We start from the raw sequence: 26,483 nt of genomic DNA on the forward strand, positions 1-26,483 counted from the left end.
TCAGGAATAATTTTTACTTCAGACATCGTGTAGAACGCAATCAGGTGTCTCCAGTGAGGTTATCCAAGGCGACGACAACGACAACAAAAAAAGGAGCAAAACCTAAAACTCAGATCTACATAAATCTGGGCCAAACAGGACGTCATTGACCGGTGGAATGGACTCAGGAGGCGCTGACGACCTTGTGTCTAATGGCGGCGACGAGTGGGTCTCGTCGGAACTAGGCGCGTGGGCTACACGCGCCTGCGACAGTGGCGGCGCGTGGTGGTCAGACAGCAACGACGCCAACCGCGGTGGCTACTACCCTATCAATGACCCCAGTCGGCAATGGCGGCAGCCACAGTGGTCAGACAGCAAGAGCGGTGGCTACTTTTGCAAACGGATCTCCCAAGATCGGGAGGTCTAATACCAACTTGAAAAAGAAAATGATTTTATTATTTTCATTCATGGTAATTACATTCTCCTTACCTGTATTTGTAGCAATCTAATCTTCTAGAAAGGGAAATAAGGAAACAAAATAATCTGGAAGATCATACACATGTTTTCTCGAATTAGGAAGATTCTATAAATATTTTTTTCTAATTAAGAAGATTCTATAGATATTTCCTCTAATTACAACAGAATAGGAAACAAATAGTTGGTTTTGGAATTAAAAAAATAGAGAACTATAAAAATAGAGTTGCAACTAGATTAAGAAGAACATGTGTAAAGAGGAGGAAAGGATAAAAAAAATAAATGTGGATAAAAGAAAAGAAAAACAAGAAAGAAGAAGAAAAAAATGTAGAAAAACTTGGTTTTAAGATTTTGGTAGTTGGAACTTGTCATTGTTGCAATTGATTCTGCTGGAGTAAGTTATCACCATAGGTTAGAGTTAACGATAGAGAAAGCTGATTCTCTAATGCATTCACTAGTCAGGGTTCTCACTCTGAGAAGAAGGCTCTATTTTGTAAAAGAGGGATCATTCTATCATGGCGGGTAGTGTTATAATACAGTATATGTGTTGGGGACAACATTCACTTTGTCTTCCAACTTTTAAGGTTGAGTTAGATTCAAATACAAAATTTTAAGATTGCCTTAATTTCATCTTTGAGATGTGTTTTTCGCACATCAACTATAGATACACCCAATGTGTAGTTCTGATAAAGTTTGGGCAATACTAACCATCCAAGTCGGTATTAAGGCTTTAGAAATCATAAGTTTTTATTACATAAGAGGTTGCCATAAATATTACACTGAAACTTACTCGACCCATCATAATAAGATATTTATGTTTCATAAGCTTCACCAAGACGCTTTTTGAACTTATCTAAAAATAACTAGTTATAATTCATAAAGATATTTTATGTCCAAATGAAGCTACTCAAAAGCATTTTCTGAATGCCTCCAAAATTGAAAGATGAATGTAGTTTATTTCAGGTCGAACTCAACATATTCTAGCTTTTAAACTTTTTGGTAAACATGAAATTAAAATTACTTAGTGTATTGCATAAACAGTTTTAGAGCAAACACTGATGAGATTTTGTTAATTAGCAACTGGTCTTATTACGATGGATTTTAATCTTCTACTAACACGCTGACTCTTTTAAGTTAGATCTTTATTATCATAGGTTTTTGGCTTTAACTACAGCTTTCTTTTTCAATAACTATATTATGAGGTTAGATTGCATATAACGGATTTTTAGTGTAGTAGAGAACAAGAGTGGTTGGATATTAAAGTGCATATTGCTTGCTGTTTAAATATTTTCAGAAATTAGCGTAGAGCACCAAATATTTCTGGTCTTGACAATTTAGTATTGGAAACAATGTATTTGTATTTTAGTTATATGACTTTCCATTTTATTGCAGGTTAACTGTCTTTTCATTTGGCTTATTTGCTAGTCCTGCTATGGGAATATGTACTTATATCTTTGAGGTAAGTACATTCGATGAAACTACTTCTTTAGTCAATGGGATTTGGGGTATACTTTCTTGAAGAAATCGCCATCAGTATATGAAAGAATGCATGTTTTAAAATTTATTTATAAGATTCCTGTTGTAATTAGAGAAGATATCTTTAGAATCTTCCTAATTAGAGAAAATAGATATATAATCTTCTATTTTATTTTGTTTACCTAGTTTTCCTATTTTTCTTTTTAGGAGAATTAGATTGTTACAAATACAGGATATGAGAATGTATTTTTTATGATTCAAAATATAATAAAATCAGTCCTTTTTTCAACTTGGTATCAGAGCCAGGGTTGGAGCCTATCCTAGCGAGATCTATGTGGATATTTTGTTCCACCTGTTGTCGGGCCACTATCGGACCACCCATTAATTCTATTCTCACGTTCGAGATGTCTATACCTCGGTGTGAAGGGGGTGTGTTTGAAGTCTCACATCGACTAGAGATAAGGCCAAATTGTAATATATAAGTGGGGTGCAAACCTCACCTTACAAGCCGGTTTTGTGGGGTTGAGTAAGGCTTAAGTCCACTTCTTAACAATTCCAATGCATGTATAATATTTATGTCTTTATCATTAATAATGAATCATTCTTGTTATTTTTTTCTCTTGCTTTTGGCTAGATTAGTTCATTGTCTTCTTTTGGCTAGGGATGCAGCTTAGAAAGGCTGGGAACTGTGACCTTGAATTTATTCAAGCTTAAGATGACCTAACATCCGGGGGTGAGTGGAAGTAGTAAAAACCATGTGCTTCTAATCCAATGCCGCAATTATTCCTCCCATACTCATGGAAATCGAGTAGCATGCATTGGAAGGTTAACACATATAGAAAAGCTTAACAATACAATTTCAGACACAAGACTTTCAATCAAAGATTCTAAACAACATAGATGAACATGTAAAGAACAATAACACAGGAAGGAACTAATAAGTACTAAAGAATAGAATTAAGAGCATATGACTTAATGAATAACAAGGCATGAATAGTTAATGAAGATGAACAATATAAGAACATGGTAAAAAACAAGATTAAGGAGAAAAGGGGAAGAAGAGTTAGAATCACCACTCCACTACTATGAGTTCAAGATAAGACTCCAAATATATAAGATCACTCTCGAGTGTTTCAAGCTCTAAATTTTCATACGACCCAGAGAATTAAAAGAGGAGGAGATTGCTATTTGTGTTTCACGCTCTAAAGTTTCATATAACTCAAAGAGAATTACAAGAGGATGTCAAAATATATTTTAGGAAACTTTAGATATTATTCCCACGTATTTAATTTGTTATATTCTCCTTATCTTGCGATTATTATCTTGCTATTATTACTGGAATAACAATCCCACAATTTTAGGGATTTGTTCCATAGAATAGGCTACTCGTTAAATAAGCTCTTGTATATATATCCAATGCATGTAAGGAGACAAATAATAAAATATATATTCTCTCTCCTAAATTTAAGATGGTATCAGAGCTCCCGATCCTTGGGAGCCTCTAACCGTGTATTTTCATTGCAGCCTTCATCTCTGCCTAACCTTAGGGTTCCATCACAACCTTCATTTTTTGCCCAACCCTAGAGTTCCATCACAGTCTTTGTTTTTGTGCCTTATTTGCACATTTTTGTAATAGCTGAAATGGAAAATGTAAACAAGTTCTAGAATAAAAGGGAAAGGAAAGGTCAGCCATCTCACTAATGATGCTCCCTGCGGAAGAAGATGCCAGATTCAAGTCATGGGATGAAGAAGACTCCATGATCATGGCATGGCTATGGAACTCAATGGTTCCGGAAATTAGCGATACATGCATGTTCCTCACTTTTGCAAAGGCCATATGGATTGCAATAGAGCAAACCTACTCTAAGGCAAAGGATGCTGCCCAAATTTATGAGGTGAAAGCAAAAACAATGGCAACCAAACAACGCACTAAATCTGTCACGGAGTATGCTAATCAACTCAAATCTTTATGGATGGAATTAGATCATTACAGGGTCATAAAGGCCAAGTGTTATGAGGATTCAACAATTCTAAGAGAATACATTGAACAAGATCGAGTTTATGATTTCTTGGTAGGCCTAAACCAAGAATATGATCAAGTCAAAATCCAAATATTACGCAAGGAGAAGGTTCCTGGACTCAATGAAGTAATGACCATTATTCGGAGTGAAGAAAGCAGGAGTCTAATTCTAGAGACCCCAATTGCGGATAATTCAGCTATGATTGTTGAAGGAGCAACAACCATGGTTGCAGAACAAAAAAAGTAGGCTCTTTTTCAAGAACAGAGAAGAAAAATGAAGGAGTTTAGTGCACCTATTGCAGCAAGCCCACGTCACACAAGGGACAAATGCTGGAAGTTACATGGAAAACCTCAAAGCAAAGATTGGGGACACAAAGGAGGCCTTCCAAGGAGAGGGTGGAAAGCTAATGTTGTTGCTGGTCCTGAAAGTCAAGAAGAAGGATTTGTTCAACTCAACCATGAGGAGTTAGAAAGAGTAAGGTCCTTTCTTAGTAAATTGGAAAAATCCACAGGTACGTGTTCATTGACATACTCTGGTAAGTTCCCATTTTCTTTTGGATTTAAATTCTCAAATACCCCATTTACCCACTATTGGATACTAGACTCTGAAGCCACAGACCATATGACACTATTCCCTAAACACTTCTCCAGATATTGCCCATGTCCCAACAGCAAGAAAATTTCTACCCCTGATGGAACCCTCGTTACTGTAGCTGGACAAGGAGATGTCCAAATAACCTCAAACATGATACTAAAAAATGTTCTTCATGTCCCTAAGTTATCCACAAGTCTGATATCTATACAAAAACTTACCAAGGACCTCTTATGTAATGTAGGTTTCATAGCAACTCTTGTATATTGCAGGACAAGAAGTCAGGGAGGACGATTGGACATGCTAGAGAATGGAATGACCTTCACTACATGGAAGATTTGAGTCTGCCCATTGAGAGTTCATTGTCGTTAGGGACATCCTTCCTTTCTGGTCGTAAAGTTAATATTTCCTTGTTTAAAAATTTAAATCTAGAAGATCTTCATTGTGAGGTGTGTGAGCTTGCCAAACACAAGCATGTACCTTTTCCTATCAGCAATAAAGTAAGCAATTCTCCATTTTATCTTGTTCATACGGATGTGTGGGGTCCCTCTAATATTCCTAGTACTTCAGGGGCTAAATGGTTTATGACCTTTATAGATGATTGTACAAGGGTAACATGACTTTTCCTTCTTAAACACAAATCTGAGGTCAAATATGTTTTTCTACAGTTCGTTTCAATGATTAAAAATCAATTTGGGGTTAATATAAAAATAATTAGGTTTGATAATGCCAAAGATTACTTCAATCATACTCTAAATTCTTTTTGTCGAAAGGAAGGAATAATCCATGAATCCTCATGGGTAAACACACCCCAACAAAATGGGATTGCAGAAAGGAAAAATGAGCACTTATTAGATCAAACTAGAGCACTTCTTTTTCAAAATAATGTTCCAAAAAGATTTTGGGGGGAAGCTATTCTCACTGTTGCTTACTTGATTAATAGATTACCTTCTACTGTTTTATCTTCAAAAAGCCCCATGGAAGTCTTAAACTCATTCTACCCACATATAATCCATACAAATAACCTTCAACCTAGAATATTTCGGTGTCTCCTTTGTACATGTTCATAGTAATGGAAGAGGAAAACTTGACCCAAGGGCAATAAAATGTATTTTCTTGGGGTACTCAGCCACACAAATAGGGTATAAGTGTTTTCATCCCCCATCCAAAAAATTATGTGTCAAGAGATGTTACTTTCAATGAACAAGTAAGCTACTTTGACCAATCTCATCTTCAGTGGGAGTCTTTAAGAGAGGAAGATGAACCTTTATATTACCAAATCTGTCTTTTGGACCAGAAACAAAAATTCAAAAGAATACTACCACTATATGTGAAGCTGAAGCTGAAGAGGAACAAGTAGAGGTGAATCACATACCTCAATCTACAGGACTAGCAACTAAACCACATGATAATACAAAGTTTGGGAAAAATTTGGTGTACACACGAAGAGGAAAGGCCATTCCAAGATCTACTCATGTTCAAGAATCCAATCCTACAACATTACCTAAGGTAATTCCTTTTGATCCTATAAATTCTAACTCTATTGGTTGTGATGAATTTCCTTCTGAAAAACAAGTCGAATAGATAGATCATAATTTAGACCTCCCAATTGCTCTTAGAAAAGGAACCAGAACGTGCACCAAACAACAACCTTACCCCTTGACAAATTATTTATCGTTTGAAAAATTCTCACCTACTCATAAAACCTCTCATAAGCCTAAACACCACAACTACACCTTCTTTTGTATCTGAGGCATTAATTGACAAAAAATGGAAACAAGCCATGGACTTGGCGATGGAGGCATTGGAGAAAAAAAATACTTGGCAGCTAGTCTACCTACCACCTAGAAAAAGGGCTGTTGGGTGCAAATGGGTTTACACAGTGAAGTACAAGGTTGATGGGACTATTGAGAGGTATAAGGCAAGGTTGGTGGCCAAGGGATTCACCAAACATATGGAGTGGATTACTTAGAGACTTTTGCACCAGTTGCCAAAATGAACACGATTGGAGTAATTTTGTCCTTGGCAGCAAACTACAATTGGGAACTGCAACAATTTGATGTAAAAAATGCATCCCTACATGGGGATCTTGAAGAAGAAATATACATGGAGATACTGCCGGGTATATGGACAGATTGAGGCCAACACAATTTGCAAATTAAAAAAGGCACTGTACGGGTTGAAACAATCGCCTAGAGCATGGTTTTGGAGATTCACCAAAGTTATGACAAGTCTTAAATATAAACAGAGCCAAGGGGACCACACTTTATGCATCAAACATTTTGATTCGAGGGGAGTAACAATACTATTGGTCTATGTGGATGATATAATTATTACTAGGAATGATAAAAAGGAGCAACAAAGGTTGAGCCAATGCCTTGCCAAGGAATTCGAAATCAAGACTTTAGTGAAGCTAAAATATTTTTTGGGGATTGAAGTAGCCCATTCCAGGAAAGGAATCTTCATATCCCAACAGAAATATATCATTGATTTGCTACAGGAAATAGGTAAAACAGCTTGCAAACCATCAAGTACACCTGTAGATCCAAATATAAAGTTGGGAAGTGCAGCGGAGGATGTGTATGTGGATAAAGAAATGTATGAAAGACTTGTGGGAAGACTAATTTACCTATCTCACACTAGGCCAGATATTGCATTGCTATGAGCTTAGTTGTCCAATTTATGAACCAACCAAAAGAAGCACATCTATAAGTTGCACTTAGAATTGTCCAATATTTAAAAGGGACTCCATGAAGAGGAATTTTGTTCAAAAGAAATAAGAATGCCAGTCTTGAGGCATATACAAATGCTGATTATGCAGGTTGAGCTGTGGATAGGAGGTCAACTACTGGATATTGTACCTTTCTTGGTGGAAACCTAGTAACTTAAAAAAGCAAAAAACAAAGTGTGGTAGCTGGATCTAGTGGTGAAGCAGAATTTCGAGCAATGGCCCAAGGAATTTGAATTTTTATGGCTGAAGATTATATTGGAAGACTTAAGGATAAAGTAGGCTGAACCAATGAGGTTATATTGTGATAGTAAATCTGCAATTAGTGTAGCACACAACCCAGTACATCATGATAGAACAAAACATATTGAAGTGGACAAATATTTTATCAAAGAAAAGCTTGTTATATTTTAGGAAACTTTAGATATTATTCCCACGTATTTAATTTGTTATATTCTCTGTATCTGGCTATTATTATCTTGCTATTATTACTAGAATAACAATCCCACAATTTTAGTGATTTGTTCCATAGAATAGGTTGCTCATTAGATAACCTCTTGTATATATATCCAATGGATGTAAGGAGACAGATAATAAAATATATATTCTCTCTCCTAAATTTAAGAGAGGAGGAGATTGCTATTTTTTAATAAGCCATCTTACAAATTCAAATGAAATGTACAAGAGATAAATCCTGAATGAATTTTAGATCCTAATTCTAGACTCTTGTAAGTGTTTGGCCAAAAAACTAAATAGAAAAAGTAGAGGGAAATTCAAATTTTAAAATTAAAATGCAACCTTCAAGGCTACATGGTCGAATATCTAGCACTCTTTCTTAAATAAAGAAAATATCACGTTCCATGTGTTTTGTCTTCTCATGTAAATTTGGAATTAGGAGAAAGATTAATAGCAATTAGATTGTGTTGTAATTAGAGGAAAATCTTCCTAATTAGAGAAAATATTTGTAGGATCTTTTAGATTATTTTTCAATATATGGTTTTCTTATTTCCCTTTTTTAGAAGATTAGATTGTTACAAACAGAGGTAACGAGAATGTAATAGACATGAATGAAAATAATAAAAGTCATTCTCTTTCTCAAGATGGTGTCAGAACTCCTGATCTTGGGAACTCTCTAATCCAGTTGTCAAACACATTCTTAGATATCTTAAGGGCATCTTATGGTTTGCATATGTGTGTTGCCTCTCACTTAACCCCTTCCTCTAATTCATCTAGCTCATTGGAGCATCCTAAGTCCATATCCACCTTTTGCTCTTGGTTTCTAAATCATTTTGTGGTTCTCCTAGGTTTTTCTCTTCTAAAACCCTAGGTTTCTCTCTCTTGAATCCTTGGTGGTTTTTCTTTTTATCTTTTAATTGCTTTTCGCATTCTCTCCTTGCTCCTACCCACTTATCATGTCTTCAAGGGCTATAACATCTTTTTTCGAGAGTCCTTCCATAACTCAATTGCAAATTGAGTAGGCTTTTTGTATTGACAAGATGTCCACTTCTATGTTGTCTTTATTTGTGGTGACAATTGGATTTCCTAGAAAAACAAAATGCAAAATGTAGTGGTAATATCTAATGCAAAAGCAAAGTACAAAATATGGCTTCTACTACTTGTTATCATATTTGAGCCAAATATTCTAACAAGTAGTAGAAGCCATAGCTTTGTACATATGGACTCCAATGTGTGTATGCACGTGTATAGTAGCTCTCATCTAACATGCTTTAGCATATTAGCTCAAACTTGCTACACAATTTGTTAATGCCATTGATCAATCAACAAATGTGTTTTCCAAATTATTGTTGGGTCGTGGAATTGATTATCTATGTAACAAGCTTGGTGCATATGATTTATATGCTTTAACAGGAGAGGGAGTGTTAGATGTATCTTATATATGGGTTTGAGCCCATCTTTGTAATAGTGAATATAGTGAAAACTATGTATGAGATTAATCTCTCTAATGTTGAATATAAATATAGTGTCCTCTATTTATAATAGAAGAAATATGGGCTAAGCCCAAAATACAAATAAGAAATAATAATATACTAACTAAAGATAAAAGATAAAGATAATATATCTAACAATAATGCTATAGTACACTGTATTATATGTGTGTGTGTGTGCAATTGTGTGTGTTTCTCTTTTGTTTAATGCACAAGTAATGGTGGTAAAGGCCAACCTTAAATAGGCTTAATTTGTTGGTGGTGTTGAAAACTATAAATTTGGCTAAATGTGTAAGATAAAAGATAAAGATAATATATCTAACAGTAATGCTATAGTACACTGTATTATATGTGTGTGTGTGCGCGTGTGTGTTTCTCTTTTGTTTAATACACAAGTAATGGTGGTAAAGGCCAACCTTAAATAGGCTTAATTTGTTGGTGGTGTTGAAAGCTATAAATTTCGCTAAATGTGTAAGATAAAAGATAAAGATAATATATCTAACAGTAATGCTATAGTACACTGTATTATATGTGTTGTGTGCGCATGTGTGTTTCTCTTTTGTTTAATACACAAGTAATGGTTGTAAAGGCCAACCTTAAATAGGCTTAATTTGTTGGTGGTGTTGAAAACTATAAATTTCGCTAAATGTGTGTGAGCATGTAAGAGTGTTGTATGACGGGTTGTCACTCTGGACTTGGGTTGCGTTAATTGTTCGTTGTAGTGGCCAAGCAAGCTAAGTCATAATTGAAATTTAGCACTTGGGGTACTACGTTCTTAACTAGACAAAGTGTTCTGATTATCCACTATAACTTTGGGAGCTAGTAGTGTGGCAATTGCTGAGAGGAGATTATTGTAGGTTTCATAATTGTAGTGTTATCTTAGTTAGAAATAATTGTGTTTTGGATTTCAACTATAATTTTTAGTGTATGGTAAACACATGATCCAACAGCGTCAATAAGCTTTGTATCTATTGAAGAAATCAAATAGAGAGAAAAATAAAGAACTTTATTGACCAGATCTTAAAATGTGCAGAAGATGATAAACCTTTGTTACAACAAGTGTAGGTTAGAGGATCATCAGTAGAAAGGTATCCATTATTACTGACTAATAGGAGTCCCATGCAGTCAACTAGATCTAACAAATTCTTGTACTAGACAAGCAAAAGTCACAAAAAAATAATCTTTGCTACGAATATCACTCTCCAAAAAAAGGAAAAGTATTAACTGGAAATATATAGGCCCATTTTTTTATTGTTTTCATAGTTTCCTATGTCTATGTTCGAAGACATAAAAAATGAAGACAAGTCTTTTGTAATTACAACTTAAAATATTGTTAAATAAAAAAGGCCCTTAAATTCTCCTTTTCAAATTCAAGCCCAAATATATAATTGAACTTTAGCTACCATAAAAATACATTCAATGGATTCCAATTATGAATTCATAAATTCTGGATATTCCATAATGGAGGGTTGTTTGTACTTATTTTATTAAAAAGTTCTTATATTTAATAAAATAAGCAGATTTCTAGTGCTTATTTTTTTTGTCTAATATGCTTATTTTAATATTAAGCAGTTTTGTAATAAGCATCCTCTTTACTTCTCATATATGTGGTCATGGTAAAAGGTGTTTATTTTGAGAACACTTATTTTAAGTTTAAACAAACTGTCTTTAGTCTTTCAAGCTACGTACTGTCAAACTTACTTTTCTGAGTTTTTAACTATTTCAGCATAATGGAAAAAAGGTTCCTCCATTAATAGCTTTATGAATAAATGTTTTTCATGCAAGGCTACGCACCAGATTCATGTCAAATATTGCTTGTTTAAGTGATTGTCACGTTTCCATAGTAAGGATCAACTGTATTGTACCTCATATCTGAAAATTTTGGTACTTTACAATAACTTGTCTCCTTTTGCAGGATTTTGTGCTACCAGGATTTCAGTCTATTTTGCTTATGCTTGTGAGTAGTATTATGGGCTTCTTTGCTGAGGTGAAAACCTAAACTGCATGCTGATAGTTTGCTTTTTTCTACAAAAGATAAATAAGAAGTAGCAACTTTCATAGTACAGACAATTGGTGTGATTAAACAATGGTCTTTTCATGCTGCTGTGGAAATGAGGACTACATACAAACCTGTTTTCTGTAGTGATGGATAGGCATATGAAAATCAGATAGAAAAATGCCATTAAGAATGGTTCTGCTGTTGAGACTGATATAGACCTTGCACTTCATTACTCCATGGTTCTGCTCTTCTGGTGAACTATATTTTGACTGTAGCAGTTCCCAAGGGTTTTCTCATTTACCGTATATAGGCTTGTGAAACAATAATTTATGTTTCAACATAGTCTTACGTAACATTTTCTTGTTTGAAATTTTAGAAGATTTAGCTAGATAGGAGAGAAAAGTAAGCAAGCTACTCAACAGTATAACCTTAGTAGGGTAGGAATTGGATATAGACTAGTCTAGGCTAAGGCTCATCTCAAAACAAATGTGGGTTATTTTTTAAAATTTGAATTATGAGCTTTGGTCTAACTACTAACGTATTGTCTTTTTTTTTTCAAAGCCTAGATTGCCTTTCTAAAAGGCCTAGCATAACTTGAAAGCCTATTTAAATATCTACTTTGTAATATGGCTGTTAAATAGGCTAATGGGCAAATAATTTAAATCAAGCAAGTTTAAATTTTTTTATGGTCTTAGAATATTCAAATAAAATTTAGTATATTGAAAATATATTAAATTGGATGGTGTAAATCCTGATCGTTTGAGCTTAATGGGCTTTGAAAAGCCTTGCCTAGATTATTTACTAAATTGGTCTAGGTTGTGCTTGATATGGGCCAAATTATAGGTTCTAACCTATTTGTGCTAGGATTTTGAAAGGCAAGTTTCTTTCACTAATTAGAGCTTCTGTTGGCACTTCGTCACTTTTGTGTTTCAAAATGATCATTGCACCCCACATAAGTTAACCTTGATGAACAATTTTCGTCATTCAATTTCTTTATCGTGATAATTGAAGTGGTAGGATACTAAAAGTCTATGAGAGGAGGAAAAATAATTAATAAGGTTGTTTGGTGGTTAGGAGGATACTGATATGATTGTAACTGTTAGCATCAGTTAGTTAGTGGGAGGGGAGCCTATATAAGAGGCTGGCGAACTTGTAAACTTTAGTTTTGTTAATTTTTTTGTATAGACAGGACATCTATATCCTGTGGAGGGGGACTGCTCCCTCAGAGGTTTGTGTGTACGTTGTTTGCTCATTATAGAAGAAATATACAGAGTTCTTTTTCTTTTCTGTGTTAGTGTGTGTGCTTTGAGAGGAGTTAGATAGATTTCTTAACCAAAGAAACCTATCAATTGGTTCGACCTGCCAGATCCTTGGAGGAGCGAGATGGAGGGAAAGATGAATGCGATTGAGAACATAATAGAAGGAAGAATGAATGCTATGGAGGGGAGACTGAGTTCACTAGAGACGATAGGGGAAGAGTTGAAAGAAGAGACAATGGGTATACGTCAAGAACTTAAAGAACTCGCGCCGGTTGTTGGAGGAATGGTGCGGCACCTTGATAGGAACTCTTGGGGAAGTCAAGTGTCAGTGAATGAGAATAGGAGAGGGAAGAAAGATAGTTCGGAGGATGAGTTGGAGGACGACATGGGTGAATTACAACCCAATTGGGTAAAGCAAGTGGAATTACCCACGTTAGAGGGGTTGGATCCATTGGGGTGGATCTCAAGGGTAGAGAAATTTTTTCATATTCGGCATGTCACTGGGAGGGAGAAACTCCGACTGGCTTATACATGTATGGAGGGCAGTGCAAGCTATTGGTTTAGATTCTAGAAGACCAAGACCAAGAATCCCTCTTGGGAAGATTTGCAAGAGGCACTGATCAGGAGGTTTGGGGGAGAACTGTGTTTGACAAACTGACGACCATGAGGCAGAAAGACACAGTAGAGAATTACTTCCTGGAGTTTGAGATGCTGGTGGCACAGACAACGGTGGTAACGGAGGAATAACTTTTGGGCTACTTCTTCCCTGGTTTGCAAGGCGACGTCCGAAGCCAGATTAGGCCGCATAACGCTAGGGACCTACTGATAGCCATGGAGGTGGCTAGAGATGTGGAGGAAGCCAGCAAGAACCCAAGAACGAATGGAGGGTGACCAATGAGAAAAATGAGACGTGGGGAAGGTATCAAGGAGGATCGGGGACGGTTGCTAGAATTAATTCTTTCAAGGGAGGCTAGAGTAGGCAGGGGACTGTAGACAACGTGAATTCTACAAAGAAGGAGGGCACAATGGGTACTACAGTGTCCAAGACGGGAAGTAATATGATAAGAGAGACACGAGGCAGAGGGGTAAGAAATCTACCTTACCCAGGATATATCAAGAGAAGGGAAGAAGGGGAGTGCTTCTGTTGTTGAGGACGTTACAGCTCGGGCCATAGGAGCCCAAAAAGAAGCATGCGAGTGATGATTATGGTTGAAGATGAGGAAGAAGGGGAAGGGGAAGAAGTAGAGGAGATGGAACAGAGACATATGGAATTGTCTTCCTTCTCAGCAGGAAGCCTCACTCAACCCAAACCGATGAAACTACAGGGCTGGGTGAAGGGGAAGATGGTGTTGGTTCTGATAGATAGCGGATCTAGTCGTAATTTCATCGTGACGAAACTGGTGGAGGACTTGGGTTGTCGGTGGAGGAGACACATCCTTGCAGAGTATGCCTCGGAGATGGGCAGTGGAAAATGAAACAAGGCTTTTGCAATGAAGTTTCAGTGATGTTGGGAGAAGTGGAGGTCAAGGAGAAGTTCTACCTATTTGAGTTGGGAGGGGTAAACCTCATTTTGGGAGTAGCTTGCCTAGCCAAATTGGGAAAACCTGACAATGGGGTTCACTCGGGGCAACGAGACAGTGATGATTAGAGGAGACCCTACCTTGACAACGAAGGTGGTATCTCCAAAAGCTTTATTGATGGTGAAGGAGATAAAGGTTGTATCCTTGGTTTGGGGCTTAGGTCAAACAGAGTTAGAAGGGAAGGAGGATGTAGGGAAGCAGTTGACATGTAGCCAGACTAAGGATTTAGAACGGGTCCTGGCTGAGTTTGAGGATGTATTCAGGGAGCTCAAGGGTCTTCCTCCTACCAGACATCTGGACCACAAGATACCTATTATGGAGGGAGTGGATTCGGTGAGTGTTAGACAATACCGATATCCTAATTTGATGAAGGAGATCGAAAAACAAGTAGAGGAGATGTTGAAGACGGGCATAATTTGGCCAAGCAATAGCCTGTATTCTAGCCCTATGATATTGGTGAAAAAGAGAGATGGAAGCTGGTGCTTCTGTATTGATTACGGAGCCTTGAACCGAGACACTATACCAGATAAGTTTCCGATTCCAGTGATAGAAGAACGGTTGGACGAGTTGAGAGGGGCCAACTAATCTCGAAGGTGGACTTGAGAGCAGGCTACCACCAAATACGCATGGGAGAAGAGGATATCCAGAAGACGGCCATCCAGACACATCAGGGCCACTACGAATTTTTGGTTATGCCATTCGGGCTTTCCAATGCCCCGACAACCTTCTAGTGCATGATGAACAACACCATGTTGAAGCTCTATTTGAGGAAGTGTGTTCTTGTTTTTTTTTATGAAATCTTGGTCTACAGCAAGACCTGGGAAGAACACAAGGAACATATCGGGCAGGTGTTGGGTACTCTGAGTCAGCAGTAGTTGTTTGCTAACCAAAAGAAATGCAATTTTGGGAAGATACATATCAGGTATTTGGGGCATATGATTTTGGAGCTTGGAGTACAGATGGCAGAGAGAAGGTGGCAGCAGTTTTAGATTGGCCATAACCAAAAAATATTAAGACCTTAAGGGGTTTCTTAGGCCTTACGGGCTATTACAAAAGGTTCATCAAGGACTATGGCAAAATAGCCCGACCTTTGACTGATCTTCTGGAGAAAGGGCAATTTAGTTGGTCTTCCCAAGGCAGTGACACTATGAAGGCTTTGAAGGAAGCCATCACCTCAGCCCCTGTTTTTTCCCTGCTAGATTTCACCCAACAATTTCACATTGAGTGTGATGCCTTGGGCAGAGGAGTGGGTGCTGTTTTGACTCAGAACAAAAAAGCCTATTGCCTACTTCAGCAAGGCTCTATCAAAAGTTTCCCTTACCGAGTCTATCTATGAGAAAGAACTCATGGCTTTAGTTCTTGCAATTCAGCACTGGAGGCCTTATCTCCTGGGTCAGAAGTTTATGGTCACATTGACCAAAGGAGCCTCAAATATTTGCTGGAACAGAGGATCACTACCCAAAATCAACATAATTGGTTGGCCAAACTACTGGGTTATGACTTTGAGATTATTTACTGCACTGTAGTGTCTAATAGGGTGGCAGATGCCCTGTCTAGAAAAGGGGAGGAAAAGGAGGAGAGTGATATGGAGATGAGGGTGATATGGACAAGGTCCTGAAGAAAATTATGGAGGAGGTGAGGACAGACCCCAACTCACACCCAACCTATACCTTGGAGCACGATAGACTTCATTATAAGGAACGTTTGATGCTATCAGCTCAGTCGGCGTGGATTCCCAGGTTGTTGACAGAGTTCCATGCCACTCCTATCGGGGGACACTCGTGCCGGACATACAGGAAGGTCGCCTAGTCGCTGTACTGGATTGGAATGAAGAAGTTGGTGATGACTTTGTGGCTAGTTGTTTGGTTTGCCAGCAGCACAAATACTTGGCAGGAAGTGAGTATGGATTTTATTGTCAAGCTACCCAAATCTCAGGGATACAATTCAGTGTTAGTTGTGGTTGACAGGCTGAGCAAACATGGGCACTTCATATCCATCAAGCACCATTACACAACCAAAACTATAGCTGAAGTTTTTGTCAAAGAATTGGCAAGCTACATGGGGTACCCATATCTATCATGAGTGACTGAGATCCCTTATTTCTAAGCTTCATTTGGAAGGAAATGTTTAACCTACAGGGCACGCAACTCCACATTAGCACAGCCTATCATCCAGAGACGGATGCGCAAACTGAGGTGTTGAATAGGATGTTGGAATCCTATTTGAGATGTTTCTGCTCAAAACAACCAAAGAGTTGGTGTTTAGTTCTGCCTTGGGCTGAGTACTGGTATAACACCAGTTATCAGGGATCGGCTAAATGTACTTCGTTTGAAGTGGTGTATGGGAGGCCTCCACCAGCTCTTACACGCTTCGGGGAGAAACAGCAGTAGAAGTTGTGGCACACAAGCTGCAGACGAGGGACGAGGCACTGAAGCAGCTCAGATATCATCTCGCGAGGGCACAAGACCAGATGTCGAAATATGCCAATCGAAAAGGGAAACCAACGACGATCAAAGTGGAAGATTGGGTTTATTTGAAGATCGGGCCTCATAGGCAAACGTCCATGCCTACAAGATTACATATGAACCTCTCCGCAAGATATTTTGGGTCGTTTAAGGTGGTGAAACAGGTGGGGGATCAATGGCCTTCAAACTTCAACTTCCGGACACAGCTAGGATACATCCTGTGTTCTATGTATCCTAGTTAAAACTAGCAGCGGGTACCCAGCAAGTTGGGAAGGATCTACTAGAAGAGTTAAGTGAGAAGGGCCAACATTTTGGCCACTTAAAGTGTTGAATAGAAGACGACAACAACAAAAGGAAGGGTTGGTGCCACAGGTGTTGATTTAGTGGCAAGAAGGAGGAGAGGAGGAGGCAACATGGGAAGATGTCTTGACCACGCATAAGCAATTTCCAGACTTCAACCTTGAGGACAAGGTTGGACAAGAGGCGACGGGTAATGATAGGATACTAAGAGTTTATGAGAGGAGGAAAGAGAAATAATAAAGTTGTTAGGTGGTTAGGAGAATACTGATATGATTGTAACTGTTAGCATTAGTTAGTTAGTGGGAGGGGAGCCTATATATGAGGCTGAGGAGCTCTTGTAAAGTTTAGTTTTGTTAATTCTTTTGTATAGACAGGACATCTATATCCTGTGGAGGGGGAGTGCTCCCTTGGAGGCTTGTGTGTACATTGTTTGTTCATTATAGAAGAAATATACAGACTTCTTTTTCTTTTCTGTGTTAGTGTGTGTGTTGTGAGAGAAGTTAGATAGATTTCTTGACCAAAGAAACCTATCAGGAAGTCCTAAAAATAGATGTTAAGAAGTGGACTTTAAGCCTAACTCAACCCCACAAAACCGGCTTGTAAGGTGAGGTTTGCACCCACTTATACACTATCAATTGGCCTTATCTCTAGTCGATGTGGGACTTCCAACACACTCCCCTCACGCCGAGATATAGACATCTCGAGCGGCTCGATAGCGGGTGGAACAATATGCCCAACAAACAACAAATATCGCTAGGATAGGCTCTGTTAGAAATATTATATCTTTTATATTTATCTTTTATCTTTCAGTTAGTTTGTTATTTCTTATTTGTATTTTGGGCTTAGCTCATATTTCTTCTATTATAAATAGAGAACCCTATGTGTGTTTTACACAAGGAAGATTAATTCCATATATAATTTTCATTATGTTTAACATGGTATCAGAGCAGGTTTTTTGATCTCTTCCGGTGGTCTTTGCTGTCTGTCGGCGGTCGGCCGTCATGGTCGCCGACAGCCCCTAAAAATTTCATAAGATTCATTTTATCTTCTTAAATCTCAGCACCCAGAATTAAAGAGACAAGTCTCCTCGGAACCACTGCCTCCTCTGAACCAGTCGCCGCCTTCTCACCGGCCACCGTCACAGTTTCGACCGGTGACCAGTGAATCTGGACCGTCTCTTCAAGCGCGACCTAACCCTGGCGGTCGTCGTCTTTGTCTCATTTGCATGCGCTGTCACGCGCCTCCACTCTCCGGAAGTAGATCTCGAACGCGTGTTCATCACGCCTCTGTAGTAGAGGGTTTCGCCTCTGTAGTAGAGGGTTTCGCCTCTGTAGTAGAGGGTTTCGCCTCTGTAGTAGAAGGTTTCGCCTCTGTAGTAGAGGGTTTCGCCTCTGTAGTAGAGGGTTTCGCCTCTGTAGTAGAGGGTTTCGCCTCTGTAGTAGAGGGTTTCGCCTCTGTATTGCTGTTCTTGCCTTGTTCTTCCTTTCTTATTGTATCTGCCGCACAGATCTGCTGCGTTTATTGCTTCCTTCTCCGCTGTTCTCCGCTGCTCTCCTTCATCCAGTTCTGAAGTTGAAGTGTTTATTGCCTCCTTCTCCGCTGCTCTCCTTCATCCACTTTTGAAGTTGAAGTGTTTATTGCCTCCTTCTCCACTGCTGTTTGTTCATTGAGATGTGATAACCCATCTCTGCTTGCCTCACACTCTTGAAGACAAATCATCTAGTTCAAAACCAAGTTCAATTATTTCAAGCTTGGTTCATACATTTGTATGCTCCAGCTTGAGGGGGAGTGTTAGAAATATTATATCTTTTATATTTATCTTTTATCTTTCAGTTAGTTTGTTATTTCTTATTTGTATTTTGGGCTTAGCTCATATTTCTTCTATTATAAATAGAGAACCCTATGTGTGTTTAACACAAGGAAGATTAATTCCATATATAATTTTCATTATGTTTAACAGGCTCTAACCAGGCTCTGATACCATGTTAAATTTGTCTAGTTTTATTTTGAGATCCTCTAATGGGTCTGCTTCCAAAAACATCTTGAGTTCTTCGACAGCAGAATGGGCTTCAGCCATGAAGGACACCATATCACGGTCTGCCATTTTAAGAGATGTAAGCTTGTTTGCAGTGTCATAGAGACGTTGAATATCGTTGGCATAAATGCTTTGAGCTTTCTTCCAAAATGAGTGACAAGTTTTGAAAGCCCTCAAAGATATAAGAAGTTTGGGTTCCATTGATTGCGATAACAGGGAACACAAATGGAAATCTGCTTGTTTCCACTGATCAACTTTTTCAGTAGGCACATGGCTTCCATCTCGCTCAAGGTGGTCATAATGCCATTGGCCAAGGAACCACATTTCAACAACAGCAGACCATGATAGATAATTTTTTCCATTTAGCTTTTCGGAGGTAATTGATGAACTTCCGGAGAAGGAAAGAGTACTACCAGACGCCATTTCTGAAGAAGACGAATCGTACCAGCAAGGAACAAGTAAACCCTAAGGGTTTAGATGGACGAAACTATGACGGTGGCTGGCGGCGTGCAGCGGTGGACGGTGGACGGTGGCGTGGAACAGCGAATTGTGGCGCCGGATAGATGCTACGAGACAGAAACCAGAGCAGGATCAACCCGCTCTGATACCAACTTGAGAATTAAACAATAAAATAATTCTAGAGGGCTTGATTGATCCCTCTCACAATCTTCTATTTATAAGAATAAATTAATACAAGAGTACATGATAAATAGGGTAACCCTAGACACAATATAATCATGATAAATAGGATAACCCTTGACATATAATCATGATAAATAGGGTAACCCTTAATATAATATAATGATAATAAAATAGGATAAATATCCTAACAATAGATAATACAAGACCAACAACATGGAGGAGAAGAAAACATAAATATAAGGTCAGAAATAAGTGGGTTTAAGCCTAACTTTACAAAACTGACTTACAAGGTGAGGTTTACACCCATTAGATAGTTTCTGATATTCTAACATTGCCCGATAGCGGATGACACATGATAGGTCAAACAAACCTCACGAGGATAAACCTAACAAAGTGATTCTTTCTCAGCTTCTAGTTGTAACGGTACCAGATTTCTCCAAACCTTTTATGGTGGTGACAGATGCCTCTAGTAAAGAAGGATGGAGGGGCTGTTTTTTTACAAGACGGTAGACACTTTGAATGAGTCTTGTGTGGGAGGACATATTGGGTATTTCTGAACCTTTTAAAGGATTTCTGGTGTTCTATATTGGGAAGGGATGAGAAGAGATATTAAAGATTTTGTAATGTAGTGTGAAGTTTGCCAATGGAATAAGAGCAAAACTTTAGCCCTTACTGGATTACTGCTACCATTGCCAGTTCCTACATAGGTTTGGTCCGATATTTTCATGATAATTTGAAATAATATCTTTAGAACTTCCTAATTAGAGGAAATAGATACATAATCTTTTATTTTATTTTATTTTCCTAGTTTGCCTATTTCTCTTTTTATGAGAATTAGATTATTACAAATATGGGTATAAGAATGTATTTTTCATGACTGAGAATAATAAAATAAGTCTTATTTTCAACTTGATGTCAGAGCTCCTGATCTTGGGGCTCCGTTCCACTGCAACAGTCGCACCGCCGCCACTGTCCGACAATTGTTTTTGTGGTTGTCGCCGGTTGGGGTCATTTATTGGGCAGAAAGGTGCGGCCAACACTGGTGATCACAACGTCGGAAGTCACTCCGTGAGAGGAGCCGCCACGCGCCACCATCGTCGCCGGCGCGTGTAGCCCACGTGCCCACCACTGGCAAGACCCACTCGCCGCCGCTGCCACAGACAGGGTCGCCTGAGCCTCCTGAGTCTATTCCTAGGGTTGGTGACAGTGGAAAATAAGACTGATTTATTATTCTCAATCATAAAAAATACATTTTGATACTCTCTATTTGTAATAATCTAATTCTCTATTTCCTAGTTTTCCTAGTTTCCCTATTTCTCTTTTTAGGAGAATTATATTATTACAAATAGAGGGTATGAGAATGTATTTTTCATGATTGAGAATAATAAAATAAGTCTTATTTTCAAGTGTGGATTACCAAAGGTCAAAGGAAAAGACATGATTATATCCATGTGTTTGCTTTATCACATGTGTATATTGCAATGGAGGTAGCACAATTATTTGTCAAAGAAAGTGTTAAACTTCATCGTTTTCCAATGTCAATAGGTTCTATCTAAGGCTGAGTTTTTCTCAGACAGTTTTAGAAAGAATTGTTTAAACAGGCTGATGGCAACCCTCTAGGCAAAGGTCCCATCACAATAGGCAAGGTCAAGCAAATTTAAGAAGAGTTAACCAAAGAACGTGAAGTCAAGCTCTTCTTTTCTTGGACCATCATTGAATAATTTTGGGCTTTGTTTTATGGGCCTAATAGTGTAGGATTTTAATTTGGACCTTGTATTTTAGGCCAAGTAGAATAGGGTTTTGACCACCCAAGTCAACAAATGGCCAAGGCCCAATGTTGACCAAGGTGGGACGTCCACACCATAAGTTGACAAGGAGTCAACATTTTTAGCTAGCTTGGTGGACAAGAGAGTGGACGGCCTTGACAAGTGTCACCCTCCTATTGGAGAGTTTTTCTTCCTAGTTAGTGGTCACATGTCACTCTAGGAATGGAAAGTATTTTCCATAGGTAATGGCCACATGTCACCTTCTCATTTGAAAGGATTTTCGTCACTTGTCTCCTTCCTATTGGAGAGTAATTCTCCTTGCTTCCAAGCTAGCCAAGGTGGCTCTTTTAGGTTAAAGTTTTTGCCTATTTTGAGACACCTTAGCCTATAAATAGAGGTGTTTCTCCTTCATGTAATTACCTTTGATTTAGAGTAAAGTTATGCTGTCATTTTTGTGTCATACTACTTTTTTAAGGTCACCCTAGGCTAGAGCAACCCAAGTGGTCTCCTCCAACCACCTTCCTCCAAGAGTTGGCCTAACCTCTCATAGAGCATCACTAAACACCTCCTCCTTCACCATAAAACCAACCAAGGCCGAGACACCTAGCCTCTCATCCCATCATCATTCCGCAACCATCATCCATTTTGACCACCTCCATGGCTTTCCTTCTAGTTTTGGTTCATCCTAGCTAGGAAATTGCCATCACAGGCGGTAACTAAACTAAAGTATAGCATAGCCTATCACCCTCAATCGGATAGTCAAACAAAATTAGTTAACCATTGCATTGAGACATATTTAGGTTGCAAGACAAGTGTGAGAAATAGAGAAGATTGGGAGAAAATATCCCTTGTGTGTTTAGCATACACATAGGGTAATTTATTTATATTGTAAGATATGGGCCAATACCCTTAATACAGAATAGGCTGAGCCCAAATAATAGAAACACACATCTTAACATCTAACACTCCCCCTCAAGCTAGAGCATATAAATCATATGTTCCAAGCTTGTTACAAAGATAATCAATTCTAGGTCCTCGTAAGGACTTAGTGAATATGTCTGCCAACTGGTTGCTTAAGTTAACGAACTCAGTCTTGATATCTCCGGATATGATTTTTTCTCGAATGAAGTGACAATCTACTTCAATGTGTTTGGTTCTCTCATGGAAGACAGGGTTAGAGCTAATATGGAGAGCAGCTTGATTATCACATATAAGTGTCATGTGAGTGACATCTCCAAATTTCAATTCACTAAGCAATTGTTTAAGCCACACAAGCTCGCAAGTACCTGATGCCATAGCTCTATATTATGCTTCTGCACTAGACCTTGCCACAACATTTTGCTTCTTACTTTTCCAAGATATCAGGTTGCCACCAATAGAGACACAATATCCAGAAGTAGACCTCCTATCAGAAGGGGAACCAGCCCAATCAGCATCTGAATAGCAAACGATTTTTGTATCGTTGTTAGGGCCATATAGCAAACCTTTTCCAGGTGATCCTTTAATATACTTCAGTATGCGAACAACTGCATCCCAATGGTCTTCACATGGGGAGTTTAGAAATTGACTCATCACACTAACTGCGAAGGAAATGTCAGGACGCGTAACAGTAAGATAGTTTAATTTACCAACTAATCTTCTGTACCGTTCAGGATCTGCGAAAGGCTCCCCCTGATTTGGTAGGAGTTTGATGTTAGGATCCATAGGTGTTTCAACAGATTTACAGTTCATTAACCCTGTTTCCTCCAAGATGTCTAACGCATATGGATGACTAATGGACAATAAATTGAAGGGAGACCCAGGGAAATAAAGTACATGATCAATGGATATGGATGGAAAAATATTAATAGTACCAACACCATGAGATGAAACTCTAGACCCATCAGCCATTGTTACCGAGGGTAAATTATCCGGACACGACAAGGAAGAAAACAAGGACTTGTTACCAGTGATATGATCGGTGGTGCCTAAGTCAAGGACCCAAGGTCTGAGGGAGTGAGTCAAACCAACAAAAGGTGTACCTGTACGTGCAACAGATGCAGATGTAGTGGAACTAAAGTGCTGACAATCCTCATACCATTTGAGAAATTCGTTAAAGATTGCAGGTTGTTCTACGGCATTAGATGAAGTAGGATGGTCTGCAGACGGTGATCGGGGAGGTGGATCAAAATTAGCCATTGCTACAGGTCGAGGAGGCCGTCCATGAAGCGCATAACATCCATCAATTTTGTGGCCTAACTTGCCACTGTGGTCACATTTTGGACGTCCTTTACTTGGCTTGCGAGACCGACTTCGATCATCACGTTGGGCAGCCATAACAGAGGAATCATCAGTACGAGGAGATGTCTCAGTGACGGGTTTGCTTGGTATACGCAAAAGAGCAGAACAAGTAGAAGTAAAGTTGGGTATGACAGGAGAACCCAAAATCTGATCACGGACATGAGAGACATCATCAGAGAGTCCGTATAATGCCAACAACATGAAGAACTTTGATCGTTGTTCCAATTCTTCAGCAGGAGTGGAAGCAGGAGGTAATATATCATTAAAATCATGAAGAAGGGCATGAATTTTACCCAAATATTCTGCCAGGGGACCAGAGTTGCGTGGCCCAAGTTAATAGGTCCTGACAAACACCATAAAGGCGCTGAGTATTATTTGTGTACAACAACTTCGCTTGTGCCCATACTTCTGAACATGTTTCATATGATCGAAACATTTGTTTTAGTGAGGAGTGAATGATGGACTTTATAACAATGCATAACTGAGCATCAATTTTCATCCAGCGGGAAGTGTCATCTATGTTAGGAGTAGTCACATTTTGAGTAAGGTGATCTAAGTACCCCTAACCCTGACTCTTTAACCAAAGTTTGATGTCGGATGCCCATGTTGCATAATTTGTGCCATCTAACTTGTCAATGGACAAGTGTACATTCACATAATTGGTGTATATTGAGGAATCAGAAGATGAGCCACCAACAGAGGTGTTTGTAGACGAGGAAGATGCCATGGAGAGGGAGAAACCCTAAAAATCCAAAGTGCTCTGATTGACGCAACGACCACAGATCCAGAAAGAGGGCGAGGAGGCGATCACGGCGGTGCTGATCGGCGGCGGAACTCTCCGGCGACGCGCCGACATGCGCGGCGGGAAGCGGCGACAACGGTGACTGTTGCGGCGGCGCGTGGAGGCGCGTGGGTGGTCTGTTCGCCGCGATCTTTGGACCACGGTGGTCGCCCGGCAGAGACGATTCCGATGGTGTGGTCGTCGGTCGATTCTGGAACTCCGGCGGCGGCGACGGCAGCGGCAGCGGCGGCGGTGGAGGCGGCGACTGCAACGACCACGGCGGTGATGGGTACCGGAGACCGTGGAGTTGGCGGGAACTATTCCTGTGCTCTAGATACCATGTGAGAAATAGAGAAGATTGGGAGAAAATATCCCTTCTGTGTTTAGCATACACATAGGGTAATTTATTTATATTGTAAGATATGGGCCAATACCCTTAATACAGAATAGGCTGAGCCCAAATAACAGAAACACACATCTTAACATCTAACAACAAGTTATTAGCGTAAACAACGGCCTAATTGGTTATCATGGGCAGAGTTTTGGTTTAGTACCATTTACAATGCCTCTTCTCGAATGACTCCATTTAAAGCACTTTATGGCAAGGACCCTCCTTTACTTTTAAAAGGCACAACTATCCCTTCCTGAGTCGAAAGTGTAAATTAGTTACAGGTAGAACGAGATGCAATTTTAAAGGAATTAAAAGCCAACTTATAAAAGTGTTCAAGGTAATAAACACATATGTGAGGTGGTTTACCAAGTTGGCGATTGAGTTTTTTTGAAAATTCTGCTGTACCGTTCTTCATCACTAGCCAAGAAGCTTATTGAAAAATTGTATCCGCAATTTTATGGTCCTTATGAAATAGTAGAACGCAACGATCAAGTTGCTTATAAGCCGCAACTTCCTCCGCTTCTCAACCATTACCTCCCATGCTTTCGGAAGATTACATTTTAGAAGTAACTTCTTAGAAAGTATTGGACACGGATTAATTCGTGTGGTGAGTTGGAAATTCTTAAATGGTACCAGCTTCCAGAGATAGAAAATAGTTGGGAATCAGCTACTTCTATTGCCAGAGAATTTCCATACTTTCAACTTGGGGACAAGGTGACTCTTGATGGGAAGGGTATTTATAGGTTTAGTTTTGTATATAAGAGACGGAATAAATAACTTGTGTGCCAGCAGTATCTGAACTATTTAAATAGTTCAGGGACAATTTTGAAGGGAAGGGGAAAAACTTTGTAATTGGAGTGAAGAGAGTGGGGTTCTGTCGAATAACCTCGGTAGATAACAATTGTAAGTCTTTGAGTCCGTGTTATTCCTGAGGCAGTGGCAGGATATAATAATAAAGATTACCAAGATTAGTGTATTTCATCTTGTTTTGAATACTAGTTCTATTAGTGGTGTTAGTTGGTTTATGCAAAATCCTTGTATTGATAATTGGAATGTTATCATCTCTGCATCTTAAGATACCTCAAAAAGGCTCTAGGACAAGGTTTGTTGGTTGAAGATCAAGGGCATACCCAAATTTTTGTGTATTGTGATGTTGATTGGGCAACATTTCCTATCAGTAGATGCTCCTCTTCAGGCTATTGGAGGCAACATTATTTGTTGAAAAACAAGAAACAAAATATGGTTGCCTGATCTAGTGCTGCAACTGAATATAGGATAGTGGCATCTCTTGCTTGTGAACTTGTGTGGGTGAAACAATTTCTTCAAGAATGAAAGTTCTATGAGATCCAACAAATGAAGATGTATTGTGATAATTAAGTAGCTCTCCACATTGCCTCTTGTATTCAATGGGAGGACCAAACAAATAGAACTTGGTTGTTATTTTTATTCAAGAAACGATGTGGTCCAAAGAAGTTTGTACTAAGTTTGTTGAATCCAATAATCAACTAGCATGTGTTAACAAAATCTGTAAGAGGACCTCATATTCAATTTATATGTTCCAATCTTGGCACATTCAATATGTCTGCTCCAACTTAAGGGAGAGTGTTAGAATAATTTATCTTAATTATATAACTTAACTTGTTTATTTAGGTCAAGTGGTCTGCCCGAATTAATTACAATATCCTATTGTATATTCTCAACTATATGTTAACCTGAATCAACATGCAACATATCTCTACTATTTGATGGTATTGTTACTAAATCTTTCGC

The 26,483-nt window shown here is 38.8% G+C and overlaps 2 protein-coding genes and 1 pseudogene across 4 annotated transcripts in view; 2 read left to right on the plus strand and 1 right to left on the minus strand.

The window, feature by feature from the left end:
- Positions 1–26,483, plus strand: part of LOC124845127 (Nodulin MtN21 /EamA-like transporter family protein) — a 54,475-nt gene that overhangs the window by 26,804 nt on the left and 1,188 nt on the right. For 2 of the 3 annotated variants that reach the window (XM_088094019.1, XM_088094018.1), the window contains exons 7-8: positions 1,846–1,912; positions 11,131–11,202. In XM_088094019.1, the coding sequence (XP_087950145.1) occupies positions 1,846–1,912; positions 11,131–11,202 (139 nt within the window). The remainder of the gene's footprint in view (positions 1–1,845; positions 1,913–11,130; positions 11,203–26,483) is intronic. The other variant, XM_088094020.1, reaches the window with a different exon arrangement.
- On the plus strand, positions 2,467–11,006 carry LOC148195769 (uncharacterized; annotated as a pseudogene).
- On the minus strand, positions 22,567–26,479 carry LOC148195770 (uncharacterized). Its single transcript, XM_088094021.1, has one exon. The coding sequence runs from the start codon at positions 23,740–23,742 to the stop codon at positions 22,567–22,569; it is 1,176 nt and encodes a 391-aa protein (XP_087950147.1). The 5' UTR covers positions 23,743–26,479.

Source organism: Vigna umbellata, chromosome 7, assembly GCF_029865625.1.
Source record: "Vigna umbellata cultivar VRB3 chromosome 7, Vumbellata_1.0, whole genome shotgun sequence".
NCBI lineage: Eukaryota > Viridiplantae > Streptophyta > Magnoliopsida > Fabales > Fabaceae > Vigna > Vigna umbellata.

Bases quoted from the DNA above. Each gene is read 5' to 3' on its own strand.
- LOC148195770 (XM_088094021.1), bottom strand. From the start codon at position 23,742: ATGTTGTTGGCATTATACGGACTCTCTGATGATGTCTCTCATGTCCGT.